This window comes from Lycium barbarum, chromosome 5, assembly GCF_019175385.1.
Source record: "Lycium barbarum isolate Lr01 chromosome 5, ASM1917538v2, whole genome shotgun sequence".
Classification (NCBI taxonomy): domain Eukaryota; kingdom Viridiplantae; phylum Streptophyta; class Magnoliopsida; order Solanales; family Solanaceae; genus Lycium; species Lycium barbarum.
The window spans coordinates 65912788-65935582 of record NC_083341.1 but is presented as its reverse complement, the minus strand read 5'-3'; the positions used below and the strand labels follow the sequence as shown (position 1 = coordinate 65935582).

Sequence of the window (22795 nt, the reverse complement as noted above, 5' to 3'; positions counted from 1 at the left end):
TCAAAGATGAAAAGACAAGCCTACATGACAGCTGGTCTGAAAAGGGGCCTTCCTATGCACAGGTTACTTTCTCGCCTCGTTATATGTCCTATGACTCCATGATATCGTTAATTGTACTCTATGTTACTGTTTATATTATATTTTATGCCTTACATACTCGGTACACTATTCGTACTGACGTCCCTTCTTGTGGACGCTGCGTTTCATGCCGCGCAGGTCAGCAGACAGGTGGACGTGATCCTTAGAAGCTCTACCAGCCACACTTGACAGCGCTCCAGTTGTTTCGGAGCCTCACTCCAGCGGTACTATTTTGTGTATGTACATTCGGGCACGACAGTACTCGGCCCTTTCTATGTATAAGTGTACTATGTCTAGAGGCTCGCAGACAGATATGCACAGTTAGATGTATTGTATTTTGAATTGTTCGCGTCCCAGTATAACGCGATAGCGGAAAGCTTACTACTTATGTTTACGGTGACGCTGCTAATGTTAAGGTTCAAAAAAAATATATGGCTCTGTTTACACGGCTTGCCATGAGGTAAAGGTAATATGATAGATAAGGGGTGCTCGGTACAAGTATCGGGTACTCGTCACGGCCCCTAGTCGGGTCGTGACAACAACGGTCCTCGAGTCCTCTTCGGGTCCCACCTCTTCAGCAGCCCATGAGATCACTGTTGAGCCTGCCATCACGACTGCCCCGCCTGCTCCTAGAGTCACCCCCATATCTACAGCACTTCCTGGGGTGTCATTATTCCATTTAATAGATAGAACTTCCACGACTCCTATGTGAAGGCGAACAGGGCTGATCGACAGATTGCTAGCTTATTGGAGGAGTTGGAAGGGGTAATAGCGCGGGCAGTCTGAAAGGAGATGGAGCCGCTACAGGAGTCCCTCACCCAATCACACTGTCAAATTCACTCTAGAATTGATGGTATTGAGAGGAGAGGCCTTGAGTTGGAAAACGTGTCGTCAGCAGCTGAGATGAAAACGGTAAAGAAGGATATTGCGTAACTGAAGGACGAGGTCCTTGCGCTTCAGGTGAAGGAGGGAGGAGTCTTTACAGACCCTCCTCAACCAGCAATGCCGATAGATTTGGCATCTTTAGTGCCAGTGGTGCGACTGTCAAGAGAGGAGCCCTCAGCCCAAGATAGAGGCGAGAGGCCGAGATCTGGGGATGATAGTGAGGGGTTGGACCCAATTGAGTTAAAGGAGCGCCAGCTGAAGAGAGCCACACGGCAGTCCCTTATTGACTACCACTTCACGGGGGCATCGAGCAACATAGATCCCTCTGTTGAGCAGAATGTGCCCAGTATTGTGGTACCTGAAGAGGCCGTGACTACTGTCCTAGCAGAGGACCCACTCCCACAGAGTCAGTCCGAGCCTCCTAGCAGTACTATTGATCCAGCACCCGCCGATACTGATGCGGTGGGTGCACAGCAGGATGAGCATCGCGCCTAGAGTGCCTCGGTAGTCCTAACCCTTGTTTTTTTATGCTTACATTGATGCACTGAGGACAGTGCATAATTTTTTTAGTTGGGGGTGGGACTACTTGATGTTATTGTAATGTAAATGTGTGTTTAGGAACCCCTTTGACTTTTCTTTGCCAGAGTATTTTTGCTGAGGGGTTTTATTTCTGTTGAAACCGGCATGTTTAGGTTGTATAGATAAGATAGAATAGCTATGACTTAGATGGTAGTGGTTAATGAACTTAAAGCTATGCATGTTGATTCTGAAAATTATTTGATGAAAACAATTACCCCTCTCTGAAAAATAAAATGATGTGGATACTCGGGATATGTTGTGTATTGACATGCATGCTTTTGTTTATGACAGTTGGAATATTGGGATATTATGTGTGTCGAATGTTACTTGGGTAGTAATTGAAGTGATCCTTATGCCATTATGTGTGTGAGTACATTAGTTGTGTTCATACTCTGCTTTTACAATCTAGAACTTGCCTGGTTTTTCATGCTTGAATACTTAGGATAGTTTGGTTGTGAAGTGATTGTAGGCTTTCTTTGGAATTCAGTCACTATTTCCTGATAAGCCTTAGTCTGTGATGCAAGTAATCCCTAGTTTCCCCTTTTGAGCCTGACCTTTTTCTTGACTAGCCATTAACAAACCCGTACTAGTTTTGAGTGAATCCATCTTTGCACTCGTTCCCTCCTTGACACTATTAGAGAAAAAGGCGAAACGCCTAAGTTGGGGGGTGACATAAGTGTGAAGAAGAGGCTAAAAGCCTAAGTTATGGGTGACGTGAGTTATCCAGTCATGATTCGATGTCGGAGTTAGAAAAAGAAAAAAAAAGAAAAAAAAAGAAAAAGAAAATCAGAAAAAGTGCAGTATAAAAAGAAAGTAGTTTCATTAACAAGCAACACACATCGAGGCCGAACAAGTGAAAACAAAGGGAGAAAATTGAGAGGTGAATCAAGGTAAAAGAAAAATGTAGTGTTCAAGGAGGGTGAGTCACTAATTCCTAAATGAGTATTCTACCCATCCCTAAGCTTACATTACAAGCCGAGAACAAGTCCTAGTGTGATCACGACTGAACTGTCCGAAGTTAAAGCATTGAAATTAAGGGCAAGCATATGGGATGTGCATTTGTAGTGTGTGAACGTCTTTGTAAATGTGAGTGTTTCTTTTCTCTTTCGTCTTCGTCCCAAATTCTTTGTATATATGTGTGTGGGACATTCTTTGGTCTGTGTGAGGGCATGAAGGTTGAGCAATATTGAATACTTACCCAAAAGTAGTGTTTGAGCGTGCATCAATAGTTCCAATAACTTGCTGTCATTTATGGAAGATTCATTGTTAGTCATGACGTGTTTTGAATCATACATCTGAGTTGAACTGTTTTGAATTGAGAGGGTTAGTCAAGGGAAATCATGTATGTAAGCTGGTAGTTCTTAGTCAAAACCATTGTAGACATTGTTATTCTATTTATATCTATGTTAGTTGAGTCGTTTGCATTGTATGACTTGCTTGAGGACAAGCAAAGACTTTAAGTTGGGGGTGTTGATGTGTCGCGAAATTCCGACACATTTGATGCTTGTTGACGGCGAGTTTTACTTGTTTTTCAAGCAAGTTTGGGTCTTTTGATGTGTTTGTGTTATGTTGCAGGTATTTATCATGTTTGTGGCGAAAGTCGTGAAAATGGCTTAAAGAGATGTTCAAGAAAGAGAAATAACTGAAGCTGGGATTTTACAGAGCAAAAAGACGGACCGTATAATATTTATGGACCGTCAATTCAACCGTAGATCAGTGACGGAGAAGTCTCATACTTGAAGAGGGAATTCTCGGCAGAAAGTATGGACCGTACATTATTTACGGTCCGTAAATGCCACCGTAGATCAGTTACAGCAAGTCTCAACTGAAAGAAGAACTTACGGACCAGTTATACGGACCGTAAATATTTACGATCCGTAAAAATGGAGCGTAGATCTGGGTAGCAGAAGGAGATTTTATGGACAGGAACAACAGATTTAACGGACCGTATAATATTTACGGTCCGTATGTTGATCCGTCAAGGGAAATTTTGTCAACATATTCTTCACGACTTAGACTCTTATAAATACCTGATGTAGGTTTCTTGTAGGCTACAATTTACCAGATTTCAGTTTTATTTCCTTAGCGTTGAATACTCATAGTTTTTGAAGTCTTTTTGGGATTATAAACAATTACAATTATTTTCTCTTCAATTCCAATCAATCATTCGTAAGCATTATGATCTCAATTATTTATTATTGTTGTTCTTCTTCTTCTATGAGTAGCTAAATTTATTTACTAAGGTTGTGAACCCAAGGATGGGTGTTTTGTGATTGGGGATTGTGATTGATGTACGCATAATGGATTGTTGGGGTTTATTTGTTCTTCGTTTTAATCATATAGTTAGTGGTTGCAAACATTAGCTAGCGCCATAAACTTTGGTTTATTTGGGAAAATAATTAGGGTTTGTTCTTACCAAATAACAAGAACTCGAGGCTTTAAATCTAATTTAATAAATTCACTTAGGAATAAGAGGAATTTACTTGGCATAATTAACCGTTCTTCATGCATACTTTCTTATCTTTGGAAAAAGCATAGAAAGAAATAATCTTTTCTTATTGGGAAATACTCTAGATTCACATAGAGGTTAAGTGCATCCATACAACGATCCATTAGAAGTATATCAAGATCAAGACCCATGATCATACACTTTATCTGATAGGGACACAACCTTGGTTCTTTTTACCCATATATTTACAACTTTAAATTACTAGTCAATCTAAATTAGTCCACAACCCAAAACTCTTATAAAACCCTTTTTTCTGGAATACACCAGGACCGCAAGATTAGTATAATACTTGTTTAGTAAACTTTTCACACCATGTTCTCTATGGAATTCGACCCCAATCTTGTTGAGTTACTATATTTGACATTATCCACTTTACGTTATTAAAAGGTGTAATTTGATCTATCAACAATCATTTGTAATTATAGGCATGGCATGAATAGTGGCATCACTCATACAGCTTAGTTGTAATTTGATGATTATGTAATGTTGCTTTTACGAAAAAGTCTAGGTTTAATACATCATCAGTGAAAGTAATTTTTTGACTTTAAACAATCAAGTCATTTTAAAAATATTTACAAGTAAGCCTCTTTAAAATGTGAAAATCAAAATATTGAAAATTAGATATGTTACCTGCTATGCTATAATAGATAAAAGTAGTTTGATGGCATAAAAATTATTTACGCTGTAAAATATATATTTATTACTTAAAAAACTCTGAAAAGGAATACAGCATATACAAAGTCGATATCTGTCTTGTCTTAACTAACAGTGATTTTTCTTCCGAATTGTTCAACTGCTAAACAAATCTCAAGCATGATTAAAAAACCAACTAATAAATACAACTTTCATTCAATGAAAAGAAAAAAAAAAAAAAGAATTGAGCCTTTTCGCTCTTGTAGCTAATAAATATATCTTAAACTATTATAAAGTATATAAAAAATTAAACGAATAGTGGATGTATTTTCTCGATCTATACAATTTGGTCTTCAATCTTAAGATCTATGGAATCATTGTGCAATGGCGAATTTGGGCTTAATCTCTTGTGTAGAGCCTTCTCTGAGTAAATTGTTGAACTTTGAGGACTTTTTCTATGATGATGATGATGAGAGTTAGTATTTCTTTTCTTCATTTCCTTTTGGTTTTCCTTTTGGTTTTCCTTTTCACTATCTTTACACAATTCTTTCCCTTCAACTGGAGCAATATACACAAATGTCATGGTTGAAATATCCTTATAATCCTTCAATGGTTCAAGTGTTTTCACCACTGTGCTCATTTCTGGTCTAGCTTTTGGCCTATGACTTAAACACTGGTAAGCTAATAATGCTGCTTTTTGAACGCCACCTTCAGAATATAGACCTTCTAATCTTGGATCCATTATTCTACGTAGTTTTCGCGGATCTTTCAGTTGAGGTCTTGCCCAATCTATTAAATTTTGTTCTCTGTTTGGACGACTTTTATCGACTGATCTTCTGCCAGTTAGAAGTTCCAACAATACTACTCCGAAACTGTATACGTCACTTGCTGCAGTCAAATGACCTGAATAAATTAAATTTGAAAAAACATTAGTGTTACAAATTATCAGAGACGAATCTAAAATATTAAGTCATTAGGTTCAATGAACGAAATTTTACCAGTCATGAGGTATTCAGGAGCAGCGTAGCCGTGGGTTCCCATGACTCGGGTGGAGACGTGCGTGTCATCTCCTTCTGGACCATCTTTTGCAAGTCCAAAATCTGAGAGTTTCGCATTGTAATCCTGAAGAAAAGGACACAATAGAAATTAATCAGTCAATACGTAGTTATTTTTTAAGTGATGTTATAGTATAAACATTACTATTATGTTAGGCCAGTATAAAGAAGTTAAACTCGAAACAAATAAATAGGAACTAACCGAGTCTAACAAGATGTTTGAAGCCTTGAAATCGCGATATATGACTGGTTTTTCAGCTTCATGGAGGAAAGCTAGGCCTTTTGCTGCTCCAAGTGCTATTTTCATCCGTGTTGACCATGGAAGCGATACGGAATATCCTGCAATATCAATAAAAAAGGTTATTTAATTGAACAATCAATTGGATTATGTTTTCTCAAAATGTCATGGGAACAACAATTTTTTTTAAATCTTTTATTTCATTCGGGAAACAACGTGAACACAAGTTGTATATAATTTAATTTAAACAAGTATATATTCTGATATGTATCCAATAATAATGAGTTGAAGTGAGATTTCTACGTATAGATCAAATGACAATTGCTTTTTACCAAACTTGAGTAGACTGATTCTATTTCATAAGCCTTCATAGATATAGGTAAAAAGGGAAACAGTGGACCAATTCTAAGGTCAATTGTCACACATTTATACTGTAACTTACCTTTTCTATTCCACCTTTTCTTCTTCCTCTACAAATTCGTAAATTATAAGTACTACTAATATTCACACGAGTTGGACAAGTGGTTTTATATGGGATACAGCTACATGTAAACGTGAAAGTAGATTGAAGCTCTAAAAGCCAAAAAGACACGAATATTCCTTAAAATTCGACTTCATGTTTTTGTGTAAAGAATTTTTACAGGATTAAATTAAATTGACCCGTGACAATAGATAATTCTTTAGCGTATGCAATTTCTTAAAAGTCTCATATTAGGTAGCTAGTTAGTGGAATGGTAAAAGAGAGAAGCATACTTCTAAAGAGCTGATTGTCTAAGCTGCCTCTGGGCATGTATTCATACACCAACACTCTGTGTTCCTCTTCACAACAATATCCGATCAACTTCACCAAATGTGGATGCCGCAATTGCCCAAGAAATATCACTTCAGTCTGCTCAGAATAAATAACAAAAATTAATCAAATGATTTATAACAAAGTTAAATTATACAATGATTTATCAAGCATATGATAAATTAATCTTTAAAAAAATGTTGTCACATCCATATTGACCAAGCCCGATTTATAGGCTAATTTGTGGTGCACAAGAACCCATGGTGTCTTCACCAAATTAGTTATTTTCAATAAATATATTCTAGAATGTTGACATAATATTATCTGCTGGCATCTATGATCCAAAAAGGCTAAATGATGTACTTGGTTGAATGTTGAATTATTTATCTAAAGGAACAAGGAAAGAGGAATCGGTTCCCAATTAATTTTTGATTTTTTCTCCTTTTTGTAATATCACTTTTGAAGGATCCAACAAGTATATGACAGAATATTTAAAGGATAGAGTAAGATATAGTGAGGAAAAGGGCAGTTAAGGTAATTGTCTAACCAGCCATTCTCTATGACCTTGAGTACCATCTAAATCCAAAAGCTTTACAGCCACAGGTTGAGCCTTCAAACCAGGTCTAAGTTTATCATCAATGAAACCTTTGTGAACTGGTCCAAACCCTCCTTCACCAAGGAAATTACTCCAAGAAAAATTCTGAGTGATCACTTTTAATTCTTGAAGAGTGAAAGCATGACTATTTGAACCAGCAAGAGAAATTGAAAGGTCCTCTGAATTAATAGTTGAAGCACTGAAATCCGAAATAGAAATCCTATGAAATGAACTTTGTTTTGACACCAATTTGATCTCCTTCAACTTCGGCTTTGGCTTTGGATTATCAACTTTACAACAAGTAGGAACTAGAGATTCCCACGTAATCTTCATCACTTTATGCCAAAAATAAATAAACGAATGTTCTATATTCTCTGAGGAATGCCTTAAAAGGAATTGCGTATATATAGAAAAATGTCTTCTTGAAATGTTGATTGATGAGCAAGAAAAGGAAACCGAGTTATTGGGTTTTCTTGTGATGAAAAATGTTGAACTTTATAAGGAAAGAGGTGGTGCTAATAATATTCAAGTATGTCGTACCCAACTGCTCTCTCTACCAGATACAAAGAAAAGAGGCTCCCAGTCTCCTTTATATAAATATCATCATGACCTCATGTATTTTTTTATTTACTTCTGGGTATTTATTTTGTATATTTCTGAGTTATATTAAGTCAACTGTATTTGTCGTGAATACGTCTTTCCTTTCCCCACGTTATAGCGCGTGTTTGTATGTGCACTTCCACTAAGTGCACTTCCACTAACATCATTTATGTGTACAAATGCGCGGTTATAAAGTAAAAGACTATTAAAATACATTAATAGTGTAAATGTGTCACTTCGGTGGTGACCGAGTTGGTTGAGCTGAGGATCTTCAAAATGGGGGGTCCTGGTTAAGATACCACACCTACATGCATTTCTCGGTCGAGTTTGTCGCAGAGGGCTTGCCTAGTGTGATTTATATCTCGTGTGATTTGTGGACTATTATGTTGGAGCGAGATTTACTTAGAGCGCATCCTAAGAGTAGCGCTACGGGTTCCCTTGTTACCAAGAAAAAAAAAATAGTGCAAATGCTTTTATACTATTAGGTCGCTTAAAAGTTATTATACAAATTATTTTGTGCAACAATGATGTTTATTAATCTGTAAAGAATTTAAGTTTATGTATAGAGATGGTGTAATAAGTTTCTTATACTACGGGGACTAGCATATAGAACTTATACCTAGCTGTAAAAATATGATAAGTAACCTTTTATTGAGGTTTTTTTTTAACAATTAGTAAAAGTACAATAAAATTGTTTTTTTACTGTCAGCAAATATATGTAAGGTAAATTCAAAGTAAGAAATTGAACTTGTACAAGTACAAATTAGATCTACTGCGATTCTTAACCAGAACTGTAGCAGAAGAAGTCATAAGTATTGGTTGAAAAAAAAGACTCGACTTGGCTGCCCCCCATGTTGACTTTGTTTCTATGTGATTTTGGAAGCTTTTGGAGGAAAGCTGTTTCCAACGGCTCCAGGCGGAAAGTTTATTAATTGCATTTTCTTGACTGTATCTCTTTCAATAATAATTTAGGCTAGATATATCGTGATTGATCTATAATTCTTTAACTCTTATTTCTGTTAATTTAATTTGTGAAATAAATTGAGAGCGATACTTAACTTTGAATTTTGTCATGAGAATCCAGAAAAATTGTAATGACATTGGGCCACAATTTGAAGTATGTGTTATGACTTACACGAGTTTTGATTTAATAATTTCACACAGTCCATTTGGAATTCGCCCTTGTGAGGTATATAAGGTTAGACTTATTTACATAGATTTTGTTAAATAAATCTTCTACAACTAGATAGCTTATAAAGTAATTACATGTAACTGATCATAGTAAAGGAAATTAGTAATTTGAAAATAAAAGGGACAAGAAGTTAAACTACACTCAATAGTGTAAAAAAATTACACTTTTAGAGTATATTATTAGGTAAATGCTAAAATAAAAACAAAAAAAATTGCTGGTGCCAGTTTTTGCGAGACAGCGGCTTTTTTGTTCTCTCCTACGCGGGCTCTTTGATTTTTCACCAAGTATATCAAGGACATGGACACCACTTGCTACAATCAAACAAATCAACGTTGAAAAAATTAAATAAGAATACAAGTATGTCTAATTAAAATAAATTGTTTGCACCAAACAAATTTAAAATAAATTGTAGGCACAAAGAGAGAGATTTATATTTTGACCCCTTCCTCTCCTTTGTTTTATTACTAATTGCTTAATTACTTTAAGTAAATTTCTTCGTCTTTTCTTGGATGATTACGCAAATGTTTATAAGAGGAAATTATCTCTTTCATTTATTTCCCTCTTTTACTTCTAAATTCAGAGCTGCATACAGTGATTATATTTTGGTAAAACATTAGTCCAGTTGAATTATGTTTCACAAATTTCAATTGATTGATTTCTGTGATTCGAGGGGTGTACAAAGAAAACCGACAAATTCGAGGGGTGTACAAAGAAAACCGACAAAGTGCTTTCAAAACTACTATTTTGAAAAGAACCTTCCTCCGTGCTCTCGGCGCAAGGTAAGTTAACCTGCGCTGCTGGTGGCAAACATGGGGAAAGGTGGAAAACACACCGGAAAAAAACGTGGGCGCGGTCGCCCTCGGAAAAACTGGCTCAACGAAGGTAGCAATAATAGAGGACAAACAAAAATTTCGGAGGGCTTTGAGGCGGATGGTACCACCACCACGGCGATTCCACCGGAGCAACTAACTCCAGTTACAGCGGTGGGGCTCAACATTACCCCTACCACTGGTGGAGTGGAGAACACTACCGCGATCAATGGCGTCTCCAAACGGTTGCAATTGACACCTCCTAGCTTATCCGATGGTGGTCAGACGAGTGGGTCGCCATTGATATGTGCAATAGCACCACCAGTACAACAAAATACGAAGGGGAGCACAGATCCAAAAGCTAGGGTTGACGGGATTCCTACAGAGCAAGCGACTGAGCCACCACACCCACAACCATGGACGAACTTATTCTAGAAAAACAGACTTGCGACGAATGGTATGGCACTGGAATACATACCTCCAATGATAGTAAATGGTCAGACGGTGGTGCAATTAGAGCAACAAGAGGTCGAGGCGGAGATGGATAAATGGAGTAGAGCATTTATTGCTTATGTCATAGGAGAAACTCCAGGCTACAATGCGATGAAAAGGTATATAAATTTGAATTGGGCAAATGTTGTTACACCCGAGCTTCATTACCATGAAGAGGGCTACTACCTTATCAGATTTCACACCATTGATGATAGGAATGAAATTTTCTATTCGGGCCCCTTCACCATCAACAACAAACCCATAATTTTACACCCATGGACTCCTGACTTTGATTTCTCACAACAGTTTCCCACAGAAATCCCACTATGGGTCAAATTCCCTAGATTACCTATGTCTTGTTGGGGCACAAAATCGCTAAATAGAATAGCAAGCGCTATAGGGAAGCCATTGTTCGCAGACAAATGCACTACCAATCAGTCCAGAGTTTCGTATGCTAGGATGCTTGTGGAGGTTAATGTTACTAAACCAATTCCTAGTGAAATTCCGGTGATTGATCCCACGGGCAAAAAATTCCAGCAAGAGGTTATGTATGACTGGAAACCAGAGTATTGTGACAAATGTTTGGTTATTGGACACAAATGCTATCCCCAACCAAAAACTCAACCCCCCCCCCCCCCCCTACAGCCCTGCCAACTAGAAGAAGAGTAAACAGAAGAATCCCCCAGGAATGGAAGTCCAAGGGTATCATCGAACCAGCTGTGGCTTCAGACCAAACACTGCCGAAAAAAAAATAGTGATCTTACAATCAATGAGGTAGCTGGCCCAAGTAAAAAAGCCCAACAACAGCCTGCTACCAGTATTGTAATTAACAGCAGAGGAGTGGCAGTTCAAGCCAATTCCCTGCATATCACAGCGGTAGCACCAGAGCTCACTCCTCAGAATTTTCCAGCATTGGTATCTCCCGCAAGTAAGAGAGACAAACAGGGTTATGCAGTGAGTACTGGTGCCCTGAACTTACCCCTTGATAGGGGTGGACCATGTTCTCAATGAATTGGCTAATTTGGAATGTTAGGGGTGTGAATAAGAGGTACAAACAGAAGGAACTGAAGCAGTACCTGAGGAATAAAATTAAAGGCTCACATTAGCTGGTGTAATTAAAACACGAGTAAAAGAGCACAAAGCTAATCGTATCCTTAGTAATGTGGCACCTAATTGGGACATGCTAAATAATTATACTGAAGCAAGCAATGGCAGGATATGGGTGATATGGGACTCTATGTGGTACAACATCACTATTATCAAACAGGGGGCTCAGTACATACATTGTAGGGTCAGCGGGACAACCAACCAAATCAACTGCCTGATGACCATAATCTATGGATATAACACAGCTGAGCAGAGAAAAATTCTATGGGAAAGTCTAGCGGAGTGTGCCACTGGGGTCAAAGAACCATGGATCATAGGGGGAGATTTTAATACGGTGTTACACATCTGGGATAGGGAAGAAGGTAACACTGTTACCTCAAATGAAATCCAGGATTTTTCAGACTGTATAACAAACCTGCAACTTAATGAGCTCAACTGGAGGGGTGAATATTTCACATGGACCAATAAACAACATGGAACTGACAGGATTTATAGTAGAATCGATCGAATCTTTGGAAATGGGGACTGGATGATGCAGTGGGGGCAAGTGACCACGGATTATGAGCTGCCATACATCTCAGATCACTCACCCATGCTCCTCAGACTATAGGCTGATCACTGCCCCACCCAAACACCTTTCAGATTTTTCAACATATGGACCACTCATGATCAATTCTTACAATTGGTTAAACATGTATGGGACAAAAAATTCAGAAATGGGAAAATGGAGGATATCTGGGAAAAACTAAAGGCCCTCAAACCTGTCCTGAAGAAGTTGAATACTGATCACTTTAAGGGAATCACTAAGCACATTGAACAGGCTCGAATAGAACTGCAAGAAGTACAAAAGGCAATCACCTGGAAATGCAATGAAGCTCTATTGAATAAGGAGAAAGAAGTCCTGCTAAACTTAGAAAGATGGTCGCTGATTGAAGAAAGCGCTTTCAAACAAAAATCCAAAGCTAATTGGATCAAACTTGGGGACTCAAATACAAAATATTTTGCCGTTGTTGCCAAAGAAAGAACACATAGGAAGCAAATCAAAGAGATTAAATCACTAGCTGGGGTCAGGTTGACTGATAACAATGACATAGCTGCTGAAATCCTCTAGTTCTATAGGAGCCTAATGGGCAGTGCTGCGGACAGCTTACCGGCTGTTAATAAACTCATAATGAGGAATGGTCCTAGCCTTAACCACCAGCAAAAACAGCTCCTATGTTCACCAGTCACTGAAGAGGAAATCTATACTAGTTTGGCTTCCATTGGGGATGAAAAGGCACCAGGTATTGACGGCTATAACTCCCTATTCTTTAAACACTCCTAGGCAGTAGTGAAGGCTGATGTGGTAGATGCAGTAAAGGAGTTCTTTAATACTGGCAGAATGTTCAAAGGTATTAATTGCATAACTCTAAATCTCCTGCCTAAAATCCCAAACCCCATTACCGTAAAGGACTTTAGACCGATAGCTTGTTGTACTATCTTATACAAACTGATTGCTAAAGTTCTTGCTGCTAGATTACAAGTGGTAATGCCTAGTCTTATTTGTGAGGCCCAAGCAGGATTTATACCAGGGAGGAAAATTGCGGATAACATTATCCTTGCTCATGAATTAGTCAAAGCCTATTCTAGGAAAAACACCTCTGCCAGAGCCATGATCAAAATTGACCTTCAAAAGGCGTATGACTCAGTGGAGTGCCCTTATTTAGAGCAGGTTATGATTGAACTTGGTTTCCCAGATAAATTCCTCCATTGGATAATGGCGTGTGTCAAAACAGTCAACTACACTATTCTTATCAATGGCTCCACCTCTGAACCTTTTAATGCTTCAAAAGGCTTGAGACAAGGTGACCCAATTTCCCCCTTCCTATTTGCCATTGTCATAGAATACCTCAGTAGATGCCTATGTGAAGTAAAACAAGTCAAAAAGTTTAAATACCACCCTAGATGTGCTAAACTAGGCATTACTCACTTGAGTTTTGCAGATGATCTACTATTGTTCAGTAGGGGTGATCTAGATTCTGTCGCAGCTTTACATAAATGATTCTTTACCTTCTCTGAAGCCTCTGGACTGCAGCCCAATTTAAGTAAAAGTTCCATCTATTTTGGGGGTGTCAAACAGACTGACAGAGATCAAATTCTGTCACAGTTGGGATATGGGCTGGGGGAGTTACCTTTCAAATATTTAGGCATCCCTCTCTCTACCAAAAGACTATCCATCTTGCAATGGCAACCCTTGATCACAAAAATTACTAGTAGAATTGCCTCATGGACTGCTAAAAAACTATCCTACGCTGGTAGAACTCAACATGTACAATCAGTGATCTTTGGCATACAAGCGTATTGGGCACAACTCTTCCCTATTCCTGCCCATGTACTAAAAGTAATTGATGCCTATTGCCGAAGCTACATATGGTCAGGAACAAATATTATCACAAAAAAGACACTTGTCGCTTGGGATAAAGTATGCTTGCCCATATCTACTGGTGGACTAAATCCGATCAATCTCAAGTTATGGAATGTGGCTGCATTAGCAAAGACTTGTTGGGATTTAGCTCACAAACTAGACAAGCTTTGGATTAGATGGATACATACATACTACATAAAAGGGAGACATTTGGGGGACTTTGATATACCTCAACAGGCGTCATGGATGGTGAGACAAATAATACAGGCTCAACATACTCTTCAACAGGTTCAACATACTCAAAGTACCAAACATAGCATGATAAGAACTATTTATCTGCAGTTGCTGCCTAGTCTACCACGAGTTCAATGGAAAGTCATACTATTCAGCAACAATGCTAGACCGAAAGCCAAATTCATTATGTGGCTGCACTTCCATCGAAGACTGTTGACTGCTGATAGGCTACACAAGTGGGGAATACAAGCTGAACCAAAGTGTGTATTATGTCTGATGCATGATGAAAATCAGCAACATATATTTGTGCAGTGCCCGTATACAAGGAATTTATGGGGAAAATTGCTAGTTTGGTTGCAAAGGCCTCAGATGAATGCTTCAACATGGGACCAATATATTAACTGGATTATCTCTAATGCTAAAGGGAAGTCTCTACATGCCAAGTCCTTTAAAATCATATTGGCTGAGTGTGTCTATTCTACCTGGATTGAAAGAAATGTCAGGCGATTTGAAGGGAAATCAACTACCTATGAGAACATTGCAAAAGAAATCGCTTACTCCTGCTATGTACGAGCTACACCAGTAATGCAAAACTATTTTCATAGATTTCCTTTTGAGTAGCCTAGTGTTGCGTGAAACATAGCCAGAAACTTTGATAGTTGTTTACTTATACTTCAACAGATAGCTCAGCTGTGTTGTAGCTAGCTATGGTTTGTAATTCTGCACTTGGTGATTAATGGAAAGTTTGATTACCAAAAAAAAAAAAAAAAATCGACAAACTGCATCAAACCGATAATCCGAGTCAAACCGAGAAACCTGATTAGTGGTTTGGTTTCATAATTTTTTCTTTTTTAACATATTATTTCAAGCTTGAATTTAGAATTTTGAATGGTCCAATAAATTTTATCGTCATAAATGTTAGTAACTCAAATAAAACCCAACAAAAATTAAATCAATACTAATGCTAACACAAGAAATTCAGTTCTAATACTAGGAACCACAATAATATTAGATATCTATTCTTTAGTTTTATATTGGTTTAGATAGTGAAATACATAATTAAATTTTATTTTCTCCTTAATATTTAGTCGTGTAATTTGTATTTATTAGCCGTACTTATTATACCATGACTTAATACTTTTAGATTATGATCATTTTCTATATGCCTTATAAATTTGGTGTATTTATTGTAGCATAACTTAGTACTTTTAGATTATGATAACTTCAGTTTATCCGATATCATTACTTTTTTTGTTGAATATTTTAGTACAATGTCATCTCTCATCTCACATTTTGTGTTATTTTCTTAAAAAATACCTTATTTAGATAATCGTATCTTAATAGGACTAAATAAATATTTGAAGTACAAGTTCTATGTTTTATATAAAGACTTAACGTCTTTAACCAAAAAAAACCCAAAAAACCCGAGCAAGCTGAAAAAATCGAGAAAACCCGAGGGTGAAAAACTCGAATTTTGTTGGTTTGGTTTGGTATTTGAAAAATCCAAATAAGCCCGGTCCATGTACACCCCTAGCTTCTATTGTTGTTTAGTTGGAGAAAAGGTAACCCCCCACACCCTACAATCTCATTTTATTTGGTGTTGATCGACTAGACAGTAAGTTTATGGAAAACTAAAGATTTTTAAAAAAATTTAGGTACTTGTGTAGCTATACATATATATATCACCTCAACAAGGATAAAGTAAGAATTTTAAAGTTAAATATTTAGAATTTTAAAGTTAAATTTCTTTAAATATAGAAAGATATATTTCATTTTGAGAATGACTAGAATGAAAAGTATGCTACATAAATTGAGATGGAAAAAATAATATTCGATAGTAGAACGTTGGATTATGACTGCGTTATACCTCTAACTTTGATATTAAAATTATTGAAAGTGGAGCGGGAAAACAGGCTAAAAAGATATAACAAGTTCAAAAATATTTACAATATTTTTGTTGAGTCCTACATCGGTTATTAAAAGGGTGAGAGTCTCTTTATATAGTTTTGGGCAATCACGCCCCCCCCCCCCCCCCTCCCCACCCAAATCGTGAGCAAGCTTTTGGGGTTAAACCCAAGGTCCACTTCCTTAATATAGTATCGCAATAGAACCATTTTAATTTTTGGTTTCTCGATATTGGGCTCACTCTCATATTATATTGTCCACACTTCAGATGTCCAGTTCTAAGCATGCGAGGGTGTTAAATCTCACATCGGTTATTAAAGGGATGCATGGGTTATCTCTTTATACGATCTTGAAAATCCTCTTCTTATGAGCTAGTTTTTGCCTTTTGGGGTTAAATTAGACTCAAAGTTCATTTCTTTAATATGGTATCACAGCTAGCTATTGGGATTTAATTAGGCAAGATCCACTTCTTTAAATAATTAACTATGTAAGAATAAAGAAAATGCATTTAATTAGTGGAACATTTTATTAATGTGTTATCTCTAGCTTTGCTATTAAATATTAAATTAATGAATCTAGATGAGAAAACCGGCTAAAATGGATATATCCAGTTCATAGTTACCGTATTTAAAATTTGTCCAATATTATATCATTATTTTGTTAAATATATAAGATCTTGTGAAACACGCTTTCCCTCCAATGATTAGGTCACAAGGTTGGAGGTCAAACCATGAATAGAGACACAGTCCAAGGACTTCATAGGCAAATATTGGTAGGTTTGTTAGCACTGTCGTCGATGTTCTAGAAGCTTAGCTCATAGATCATGACAAACAAATGTTGCCAAAAAGATGTTCATTATATAGCTTAAATCCATACTAATATAATCTAATATTGGAAATAAATAACTGATAACAGTCTTCGTCTATAAATGACAGTTAACGTCATATTAATTTGTTAAAGTTTGTGTGCAAGGTATACACGGTGGATTGACAATTATGCTAATGGGACCGTACTTATAGCGTAAGTTGAAATTGAGTTTGGCTTCTATGCAAAAATAAAGTTAAAAAATATTCAATATATATCACGTAATTCAAGAGATATCTACAAATAATTCTTGTAGATTTATAATTTTAAAATAATGCATATTACCTGCTATAACAAATAAAATAACAAAACTGACTTCTTTTTTTCAAAAAAAAAAAGGAAAAGAAAAGGGGCCAACCTTTGAAATTATTGAAATTAAGCACAATATGGATAAGATAGCGTCTAGTGGTTCTGGAATGATTTGGATGGCCATATAACGGACTTCCTTTGTCTTAAAAGAATGGAAACATTTAGAGTCGGAACGTGAAATATTTTTTTCGTGTGACATCAAATATCTATTTTCTTCATCTTTTAACTAAATTCAGAAACTAAATACAACGGATTATAATCTTATATTTGAAGGTATTAGAAACTGATAGTAAAAAAAATAACTGATTGACTCTTAAACAGAGCAGTACCATATAAAATTCCTAAAATGAATTCCAAAGTAGTAGCAACCGTAAATTTATGGACTTTACTTTGACATTGTTATTCTTATAACAAGTTAACACTACAACAGAATGTATCTATAGCTACGAAATACGTTGTAGCTAAATATGAAATTTTCCATGGCTAAACACTTTAGCCACAATTTTTTTCCGTAGCATTCGTAGCAAAATGTAGCGTAGCTAAAAGTTAGCTACAAACTTTACATGCTCCGTGACTAAGGCCTAATACTTATTGCCACAAAAGTCTTGTGCTGTAGCTATAATGATAAAACATTTTTGCCATGAAAAATATATTTGTATCAAATAATTCTATTCTTCTGCCACGACCAATCAAATCTGTGGCTATCTTTTAACACAGCCACAAGGTTCTTAATGTCGTAGCAAAAAAAATAATTTATTTGCCATGCAAATTCAGATTTTGTGGCTAAACTTATAATTTACTCTCGTGGCAATAGTACCTGCGTTTAGCTAGGAATTCAAAAATTCATAGCAATACATTGAAGTGTTTGCCACGAGCACTTTTATGTTGTAGCTAAGAAGCCATATTTTTAGATAGAAATCCACAAATCTCATAGCTACAAATTGGAGAATTTGCCACAAGAATTTATATATCGTAGCTAAGAATTCATATTTTTAGCATGAAATATAGCAAAAGATTTTCAATTGTTTTAATAAACGCTATACATTAGTAAGAAAGCATAATTGAAGGTTCAACAATATCATTAATTAAAATAGAAAAATGTTGTTCTATTTCTACTCAAGCATATCCATACGCTTTTACAAGAGAAATTATAGTTTCATCATGTCCCCGTAAATCCACAATATAATAACTCTCTACAACATGGATAAAAAAATTGAAGAGAAAATTTAGTTATGTGAGACTGGATAGTGATCATAGTCATCAGTGGACGTTGAAGAAAAGTGAAACCCGAGAAGTGCTCCGATGCTTTTCCAGTACCAGGTCTCGTCTCTGGTGAATAACCTACACGAAGAAAGTCCTTGCTATGGCAAGTTGAGAGCCATTAGTAGATTGTGTCAAATGCATGGAAGGCAATGTTTCTTGTGAACGTCCAAGAGAAAGTGAGCAGTAAATAATATCTTATGATACTCCATCAATCATCTCACCAAGAAACATCATTGAAACCTCCTGATTCAGCAGGACTGCCACCTTCTGTTTGCACAAAATATGAATGGATCATACATCTAATATGTATATCCACAAATGAAATTCACACCATAAGAGTTCTATACGTTAACTAGTTGGGACTTTTTAGTCGTGTTTAAACTACACAACAGTCTCTTTGCTAGGTAAGAGTATGCCAGATATAACTTGCTTCTTTAAGATCTTAAGAGTTTTAATTTGATGTATGTACTAAATGAGCACAAACCATTCAAAAATTAGCTTCGAAGCACAACACTAAGAAAATACTACCAACCTCGTAAGTTGCATTCTTCTCAGTATTTGATAACTGGAGTTTCTAGGTCAGAAATCGTGTAAATCCTTAAGTTCGTAATTGCCAAAAATTTATATTCTCAAATAACAAGGTTCGAAAAAAAGAACACAAACTATGCCAATTCAACATCAGAATTGTTTCATAAAGCATATAGAAAGGGAAGTAGCATTGCTGGAATGCAAAGAAAGATGAGATTTTTCTTGGTTAGTTGCATTTTAAATGAATGTAGATACTCACCCTATATCCACTGATGATGAAGGTTACTATGTCTCACCAACTCATCTGCTCTCTGCAAGTATTCACAAAAATATTAGCTACTACAACTGTAAGCAGTACCTACTTTAATAGAGAAGCTTTATTAGAGTTTCTGGATAGAAATAGATAAGCAGGAATACCTTAAGCAATTATGCAGCTATAACAAAGAATCTTGAAGTTTATCTAACTCAACGAGGTCCCTGCCATTCACAAGAAGATAACATGAATATTAAATGCAATGACCAGGGGAATCTCATTGTACTCGCATAGGGTTCAGCTTCAAACAAGCTTATCTACCTGTGTATGACCAGTTACGTGGTGAATTACGTATCCAATTAAAGGTCGTCGAGACTAGTTTCTAAAGCAACAAACCATATTATGATTATCAATGTTTGCAAAGAATCATCGTATCTCAAGTAGTTCCATGTGGAAACAAACAAAACACTCTTCCAGAATCAACATGTAAGCCATCTAACAGAGAGACAATGCTCTTAGTAAAGACGAAACAATATACAAAAAATTGAAGGGACAAAAAGCTTGTACGGGCTTAGTACTACAGAAATCAAGATTCAACCGCTAATTCCCATTGTATACAGCAAAATAATTTAAACAAAACGAAAAAGAAATTATAGGACTTAAAATATTCCAAAACAATACCTAAATTGTTCGTTCATACTAATCTGAGAGATTCATATAGTGAAAAGTGCCATGAATTTAAGAGATATCCAAATCCAAACAAACGAGTTAGGCTGAGAGAATGGTGATTCTCCAAAATCTATATTCAGAATAGACACCACCGCACTGAAAATAATGAAATTGGAAAGAACTATTTTCGTCAAGAACCCACAGAAACCTGGTATTTTGAACAATAAAAAAAATATAAAGAGAAGACTTTGAAAAATTATGGGGCCATACCTTGAAGATTCATGTTTGCCGAGAGAGGAGGGACAACTTAGGGCTGGCTGGTTAAAGTTGCCAAGGAGGGGGGAAATTTTCGTGGATAGCTTTTGGGGGGAAGGGTTTGGGATTTTCAACTTTTGGGTCTTGAGGAAATTGGGAATTCGGGTTGTAGTCTTTTTTTTTTTTCTTTTTCTTTTTCACTTTGTTCACTTTTCTGCTACTTCTGAAAAGATTAAAGAGTATCCATACTAATTAAGTACTCCTATGTAATAAAGTAAAAGATACCAGCTAACAAATAAACAAAATGGTTACTAATGTGTTTTGTACGAAAATTTTTGAGTTTTAATTGCCATTAAATATCTTTCTGATTATAATTAAAAATTGACTTCAAGTACAAAAAGTTTTTTTTTTTGTTTTTGGAATTATGAAAATATCTTCTAATAAAATAATTGTTTCATCGTATTACTGTAATAGTACTATTACATCATTGGATTGCGATATTGTTAGTTTTGTCATATAAGCTCATATATGTCTCAATATATCAAATTCTTAATTTTTAATGTTTAATTGGATTTGTGATAATGAATTATTAAATTTTAATAGATCATAACATCTGGAAATTTCGTGGCTGCTATAGTGAGGTGATATTTAATATGTATACGATGTTTACATCTCAATTAGCTGTTGTAAATAAAAGCCCGCAAAAAATTATCTTTTGTACGTTTTGTGTTATAAACAAAACAAAATACTTGTTAATTTTAAAATCTCATGTGATTTCATATTTCATTAATTAAAAATTAAAAAGACTAATAAATCAGACTCCCTCCGTCTCAATTTATGTGATATAGTTTGACTTGGCACAGAGTTTAAGAAAGTAAGGAAGACTTTTGGAACTTGTGGTCTAAAACAAGTCAAAAATATTTGTATGGCTGTAAATCATTTCTTTAAGGGTAAAAGGGAAAGTTTCAAGTTAAATTATTTCTAAATATAGAAATGTATTATTCTTTGTAGGACAGACTAAAAAGGAAAGTATATCACATAAATTGGGACTGAGGGAGTAACTAGTTTTACCATACAGACAAAGAATTAAAACCTAAGGAACATATGCATTTAAAATTAATTGAGTCAAATATTTTAAGTTTGACCTAAGAATCCTACAATTGGATGTTCATAAATTTCAGTCTCTTATTGATATTATAACGCTTGAATTGATATGAAATAAGTGATTTTAAAATTTTACAAGACTAGATTACTATGAGAAAAATAATTTTTTTCTTTTAGATATTCATACTTGAAATTTTACTAATGATGATCACGATAAATATTTTAATGTTTTATTCTTATACATAATATGTTTCTTACAAATATTATTAGACAATATTTGAGTATGATTGTTATAGAGAGGTAATTTACAAAGAACGTACCGCTATAATGAATGTTATTGTTGTTATAGGTAGAATGTTATTAATTGTTATAGATAAGTAAAATATAATATGAAAAATTGGTGCTGGAGAAATCAGACCGTTATATCGAAATGTTGTTATAACGACTGAAAATTATAGAGATGTTTGATTGTAGGTATAATGAGTGGAAGTTTTGTTTAAATCCATTATAAGTAGTCAATTAAATTTAATTAGATATAATTTAACTGTTTATTTAAATTATATTTGAGACTTACAAGTAAGACCAAGTAAAATTTAATTAAGAAAAACAATCAAAACATATTTAGACTAGATTAATAAAGGTATTGTCCCGATCAAATAGGATCGAGTCAACTAATAATTCTCGAAGCACTTGATTAAGATGAACTTGAGTAAGACTTAGTGAATTTTTGTACTTTAAATTAGATATAATTACCTAATCAAAGGTTATTATTAGATATAATCACTATTTATTCAAATTATATTTGAAACTTACAAGTATGTTTGTAAAATTGAATCGAATCGAACAATGAACCACTGTAATTACACTAAATGCAATGTTTAGATACAATAGGTTCGAATTAATAACAATTCTTGAAGTACTTGATCAGGATGAAGTTTCAGTTAGGAATATTGAGATTAATTTTATTTACATTTGATTTAATTAATAATCAAAGTTAATTAGATATAACCTCCTATTTATTTAAATTTTATTTAAAACTTAAAATTAAGATCTTGTAAAATTGAATTGAATAGAAAGATGAACACCTCTAATTACACTAGCTCGATAAAGGTATTGTTCAATATGTTGTTCGAGTCAAATAACAATTTGCAATGGAAAATGAAGCCCCTTAAGGCTTACGTCTTACCCCGTATTAGATAAAACGCCTCACCTTGTGCCCGCATCTTTTAAAACACTTATTAGATTCATAATAAATTTTATTCTACCTGTCATTTTTATTTTCTATATTGATATATTATTTAATTAATTGGCAGGAATAGAATTTGAAACAAAGAAAATTACATATATTAGTATGTAACAACATATAAACATATATAACAATATTGGGGACCAAAGTGTACGCTGTGCAACTTTGACATATACAGGTGCATTCCTTAGAGCTGGAC

At 35.4% G+C, this 22795-nt stretch overlaps 3 protein-coding genes and 1 long non-coding RNA gene across 4 annotated transcripts; 2 read left to right on the top strand and 2 right to left on the bottom strand.

Annotated features, from left to right (window-relative positions):
* Positions 1 to 4724: 4724 nt before the first annotated feature.
* LOC132640919 (serine/threonine-protein kinase RIPK-like) lies at positions 4725 to 7937 on the bottom strand. Its single transcript, XM_060357732.1, has 5 exons — positions 7315 to 7937; positions 6731 to 6866; positions 5942 to 6078; positions 5683 to 5806; positions 4725 to 5587 (listed from the first exon to the last, which is right to left on the bottom strand). The coding sequence occupies exons 1-5, from the start codon at positions 7693 to 7695 to the stop codon at positions 5022 to 5024; spliced, it is 1344 nt and encodes a 447-aa protein (XP_060213715.1). The 5' UTR covers positions 7696 to 7937; the 3' UTR covers positions 4725 to 5021.
* A 3842-nt stretch (positions 7938 to 11779) lies between these two features.
* On the top strand, positions 11780 to 12673 carry LOC132639461 (uncharacterized). The gene is made up of 2 exons (XM_060355903.1): positions 11780 to 12105; positions 12277 to 12673. The coding sequence occupies exons 1-2, from the start codon at positions 11780 to 11782 to the stop codon at positions 12671 to 12673; spliced, it is 723 nt and encodes a 240-aa protein (XP_060211886.1).
* Positions 12674 to 12688: 15 nt separating this feature from the next.
* On the top strand, positions 12689 to 14821 carry LOC132639460 (uncharacterized). The gene is made up of 3 exons (XM_060355902.1): positions 12689 to 12845; positions 12891 to 13406; positions 13623 to 14821. The coding sequence occupies exons 1-3, from the start codon at positions 12689 to 12691 to the stop codon at positions 14819 to 14821; spliced, it is 1872 nt and encodes a 623-aa protein (XP_060211885.1).
* Positions 14822 to 18345: 3524 nt separating this feature from the next.
* LOC132642508 (uncharacterized) lies at positions 18346 to 20754 on the bottom strand. The gene is made up of 4 exons (XR_009583207.1): positions 20262 to 20754; positions 19487 to 19546; positions 19329 to 19380; positions 18346 to 18808 (listed from the first exon to the last, which is right to left on the bottom strand). It is a non-coding gene; the product is annotated as an uncharacterized LOC132642508 (long non-coding RNA).
* Between the last annotated feature and the right edge of the window lie 2041 nt (positions 20755 to 22795).